The 5,296-nt window shown below is 41.7% G+C and overlaps 1 protein-coding gene across 1 annotated transcript; it reads left to right on the top strand.

The window, feature by feature from the left end:
• Positions 1-1,048: 1,048 nt before the first annotated feature.
• LOC125375877 lies at positions 1,049-4,989 on the top strand (the record flags this gene model as incomplete). Its single annotated transcript, XM_048386804.1, has 2 exons — positions 1,049-1,058; positions 4,043-4,989. Coding segments are annotated over exons 1-2 (957 nt in total), but the record flags the coding sequence as incomplete, so codon positions are not given.
• Between the last annotated feature and the right edge of the window lie 307 nt (positions 4,990-5,296).

The raw sequence follows: 5,296 nt of genomic DNA, 5'->3' as shown, positions 1-5,296 counted from the left end.
CGTCCCATTCTCAGCTCTAGCGTCCCATTCTCAGCTCTAGCATCCCATTCTCAGCTCTGGCATCCCATTCTCAGCTCTAGCATCCCATTCTCAGCTCTAACATCCCATTCTCAGCTCTAGCATCCCATTCTCAGCTCTAGCGTCCCATTCTCAGCTCTAGCATCCCATTCTCAGCTCTAACATCCCATTCTCAGCTCTAGCGTCCTCAGCTCTAGCGTCCTCAGCTCTAGCGTCCTCAGCTCTAGCGTCCCATTCTCAGCTCTAGCGTCCCATTCTCAGCTCTAACATCCCATTCTCAGCTCTAGCGTCCCATTCTCAGCTATAGCATCCCATTTTCATCTCTAGTATCGCATTCTTATCAGAGTGAGTGAAGTTTTATAAGACACCAACAATACACTTCACATATTGCATCCATCCATGAATGGGAATCAAACCCAATATTCAGCATGACAAGCACATGACTTAATGAATACTTGAACAAGAGGGCTACCCAACACCAACATGCCTGCATAAGAAATTCCTACGAAGGACAGTGCTTTCTTACTTAGCACAGCTGCATGAACTACAAACATATATTTCTCACTACTGCTGCTAGTCGTAGTGTCTGATGATCATTTGATGACATAAATATAATGAACTATCTCCAAATCCTAGAGGAATATGTTAACCTCACTCATAAGCATTCACATACAGAAGGACTCTCTTCCATTGCCAGTTCCAGACAGTCATTGTCTCAGTAATCAGGGTGATTGTCAACAGAGTAGTATAAATCTAAAACTGGATGTGACAAACAGGTTATTGAATGACATTATAAGATATACTATAGATTCTTTCCCATTTTAACTATTTTTTATTCAATTCAGTATATGATGTTAATTTTTTTCACATAAAGTAACATGACATTAACTTTAAACTTATTAGGTGTAGGCTACATACGTAGACAGCAGACAGCAAGTTATAGTTGTCAGGAGACAGGTGTACAATATCATGTCAACAGGTGGTGACACTGGCAGGCTGTTTGCCTTGCTTATTGAGGTCATCAATAACTATGTATGAAGGTAAGTCCTCACAGAGCATCAGTGGGAATTGTTCATGATCAAAATAGAGAGACATATTAACTGGACAGTTTATTTGCCAAATGTTTCCATTTTCTGTCAAACTGTCCTATATCTTGTTTTCACGGCACAGATTCATATTGTTTCAGTGTTATTTTACATATCACAGACTTGCCTACAAGGTCTTTCATCACATATTGTTTAGGTTTTTTCAAAAAATATTTCCTGTACTGCAATGTGATGTTGGAACAAATTAATTATGTGAATGGCTGCCATGTAGAGAAATATAGCATTAGGCGTGTCCCTTCAGTATGAAAGAAAAATATTTCTACATTTTCATAGTTGTTTTATGGCACATATAGTTTCTACTGTGCAGTACAGTGTGTGTGTGCGTGCGTGCGTGCGTGCGTGCGTGCATGCATGCGTGCATGAGTGTGTGTGTGTGAGTGAGTGAGTAAATAGCTGGATGAGTGAGTAGCTGAGTGAGTGAATAAGTGAGTGAGTGAAAGAGTGAGTGAGTGAAAGAGTGAGTGAGTGAAAGAGTGAGTGAGTGAAAGAGTGAGTGAGTGAGTGAATAAGTGAGTTTGTTCACATGTTGGTACCACATAGAAGAAGTCCTGTCTATGGGTGATAAAATTATGGAAATTTCCTGATGTCAATTGTCTCTCAAATGCACTGCCACTATGTAAAATCTTACAAAAACTATGCAATATTAAGCAAAACAAATCCAGTTCAAGATCTGATGATTTCTCTACTGCATAAAAATCTCTCCGAGCATAGAAATGTTTTGCTTGTATGATCCCCATATTTTGTCTAAAAACTGTTCCTAAGTGTGGAGACAGCCCACTGCTTATTGACAATGGCTGTGTTCTCAGCAACCCTACCTCCATACCCTAGCAATCTCAAGCCATCAACCACATATACAAAACCTTGCAAGTATCAATATCCAGCAGTTTATTTATGTGAGAATGCAATTACATTGTCAATGTGCTGTGGAAAATGCACCAATGACATAATAATAAACAAGGTCGCCTCTGGAAATGTTCTCCGCCTGCCCAGGTGTCGAGGGAAAGGAAAAAGTGGATCTCACATAAAACGGAAACTGGATTCAATTACCGTTGCTATAAAGGTTTCCCCGATGTCTGTGCGTCCGTGTAGAAAAGTCGAACTTGATATGCTTATAGTTTCAGTTCAACTGAAAATTGTGAATTTATTTCGAAAGTAGTGTTTCATTGGAAACCCATAAGTCATGAGTAGTCATGTAAGATTCAATATGCCTTCTGGGGTTAAATGAAACTTCAGTCTGTATTCACTGCATTCACAAACAGCACTGACACCTTGTACAAGATAATCTAGATTTAGTGGAAGCAATTAATGTAATTAGATTTTCCATAATCATGGAATGAGTGAGTGAGTTGGGTTTAACGCCGCTTTTAACAGTATTCCAGTTATACCACGGCGTGTCAGCTTAATGTGGGAGGAAAGTCCAAAGTGATGAAGGTCTCAGATGTTACCACTTCTGTGAAACCCACGAGCACGGGTATGGTGCTGACAAACCTAGAAACATAATCAGGGCGAACCTCGATTCAAACCCACAATGATAGGTTTCTGGCATGCCTAAGGGACTCTGCATAGCGAATCGCGGCGCCTTAGACGACTGGACCACCCGTGCCCCCTAATCATGGAGTGAGTGAGTGAGTGAGTGAGTGAGTGAGTGAGTGAGTGAAAGAATGAGTAAAAAGAGAATAGCTGGGTGAGTGAGTGAAGGGCTGAGTGAATAAGTGAGTGAGTGAAAGAGTGAGTAAAAGAGTGAGGGAAGGAGTGAGTAGCTGGGTGAGTGAGTGAGTGAGTGGGTGGCTGCCCCATCAGAAATTCTATAAATTTGTAAATGTATAAAGACAAAATGCCAATTTTGTGAAATGGATACAACACTGATATACACATTTCATAACAGAAATGGCTTCTTTATACTGGGACTGTGTTTACATTGCAAATGTTTGACACTGATGTAAACTGACAGCAGAATATTGTCCTTTGAAGATATCTAGAATGTGAGATTTGTATCCCTATAAACTCATGGCCTTTGTTGCAGGAGGAAGTAGTGTTGTATTTGATAAATGAAATTACAAGATCTGCAAGGGCAACCCGATGATCAGATGCATGTTTAGGTTGGAGGGAAATAACAGCGTTGTCATTGACTACAAGTCTAGAATGCCCAGTCTCTCTATCAAATACAAAATATCACCCCATTAAAAACTGGCTCATGATTGCCGACAAAAATAGCATTACTGCACTTCACTTCACAGCCAGGAAAAAATGCTGACATAAATAGTTTAAAAAAAAACACACCAGTAATTCTATCTGTAATAATTTTCACATTATCACTAGATCTCCAAGAGACATAATGCATTGACATTTATATAAACTTTGATTTCCAGTGACAAGTCCTATAAAATACTGAGCATGTTAAATAGTAGAATAGAAACCCGCATGACTGACCCACTGACGTATGTCACTACAAGGTGGTGACACACTCACCTATTTCGCTGGCACCTGCTGTTATTGATTAGAGTGTGCTCATATATATATACTACAATCTTATCCCATTTTTAGACCTTTCAATACATCTTTGCAGTGATAGCAAAATGTTCAGAAACTGTTGTCTTCATGACAAATATCTCCAGGCAGTTTACAGATGGTATGAACAAGAAGATGAAATGCCTGAAACTTGTGAACATCACGTGAGTGTAGTGCTCAGTGAACTGTGTCCCACCGGACAGATCGATGGAAGACAGCATGGCACACTGTTCCTCACTCGGGACAAGGGGTTTACATTACAAATACAGAAACAGCCAGGAATGAAGACATCCAGAACGTTACACTTGGTTGCTCTGATGATCAATGATGGTGTACGGCCATCACATGTCCTTTTGGCTGAGGGAGCAGATACTGTCTCCCTACAGACTATGTCTACTGTCTCCCTACAGACTATGTCTACTGTCTTCCTACAGACTATGTCTGCTGTCTTCCTACAGACTATGTCTGCTGTCTTCCTACAGACTATGTCTACTGTCTCCCTACAGACTATGTCTACTGTCTTCCTACAGACTATGTCTACTGTCTCCCTACAGACTGTGTCTACTGTCTTCCTACAGACTGTGTCTACTGTCTTCCTACAGACTATGTCTACTGTCTCCCTACAGACTGTGTCTACTGTCTTCCTACAGACTATGTCTACTGTCTCCCTACAGACTGTGTCTACTGTCTTCCTACAGACTATGTCTACTGTCTTCCTACAGACTATGTCTGCTGTCTTCCTACAGACTATGTCTACTGTCTCCCTACAGACTGTGTCTACTGTCTCCCTACAGACTATGTCTACTGTCTTCCTACAGACTATGTCTACTGTCTTCCTACAGACTATGTCTACTGTCTTCCTACAGACTATGTCTACTGTCTCCCTACAGACTGTGTCTACTGTCTTCCTACAGACTATGTCGACTGTCTTCCTACAGACTATGTCTGCTGTCTTCCTACAGACTATGTCTACTGTCTCCCTACAGACTATGTCTACTGTCTTCCTACAGACTATGTCTACTGTCTTCCTACAGACTATGTCTACTGTCTTCCTACAGACTGTGTCTACTGTCTTCCTACAGACTATGTCTGCTGTCTCCCTACAGACTGTGTCTACTGTCTTCCTACAGACTGTGCCTACTGTCTTCCTACAGACTGTGTCTACTGTCTTCCTACAGACTATGTCTACTGTCTCCCTACAGACTATGTCTGCTGTCTTCCTACAGACTATGTCTACTGTCTTCCTACAGACTATGTCTGCTGTCTTCCTACAGACTATGTCTACTGTCTTCCTAAAGACTATGTCTACTGTCTCCCTACAGACTATGTCTACTGTCTTCCTACAGACTATGACTATGTGAGTGAGTGAGTGGGCGAGTGAGTGGGCGAGTGAGTGGGCGAGTGAGTGAGTGGGCGAGTGAGTGAGTGAGCGAGTGAGTGAGTGGACGAGTGAGTGGGCAAGTGAGTGGGTGAGTGAGTGAGTGAGTGAGCAAGTGAGTGAGTGAGTGAGTGAGCAAGTGAGCAAGTGAGTGAGTGAGTGAGTGAGTGAGTGAATGGGTGGGAGGTTGAATGAGTGAGTGAGTGAGATGGCATGGGTTGTTGCTCATAATAGCAATCACTGGTTTGTCTGGTTCAGACTTGACTATCTACAGCCTGTATTACAA

The sequence above is a fragment of the Haliotis rufescens genome, unplaced genomic scaffold, assembly GCF_023055435.1.
Source record: "Haliotis rufescens isolate VD_foot unplaced genomic scaffold, xgHalRufe1.0.p SCAF_600, whole genome shotgun sequence".
NCBI classification, from domain to species: Eukaryota; Metazoa; Mollusca; class Gastropoda; order Lepetellida; family Haliotidae; genus Haliotis; species Haliotis rufescens.
Note: the sequence above shows the minus strand (reverse complement) of the source record. Positions and strands in the feature narration are given on the sequence as shown.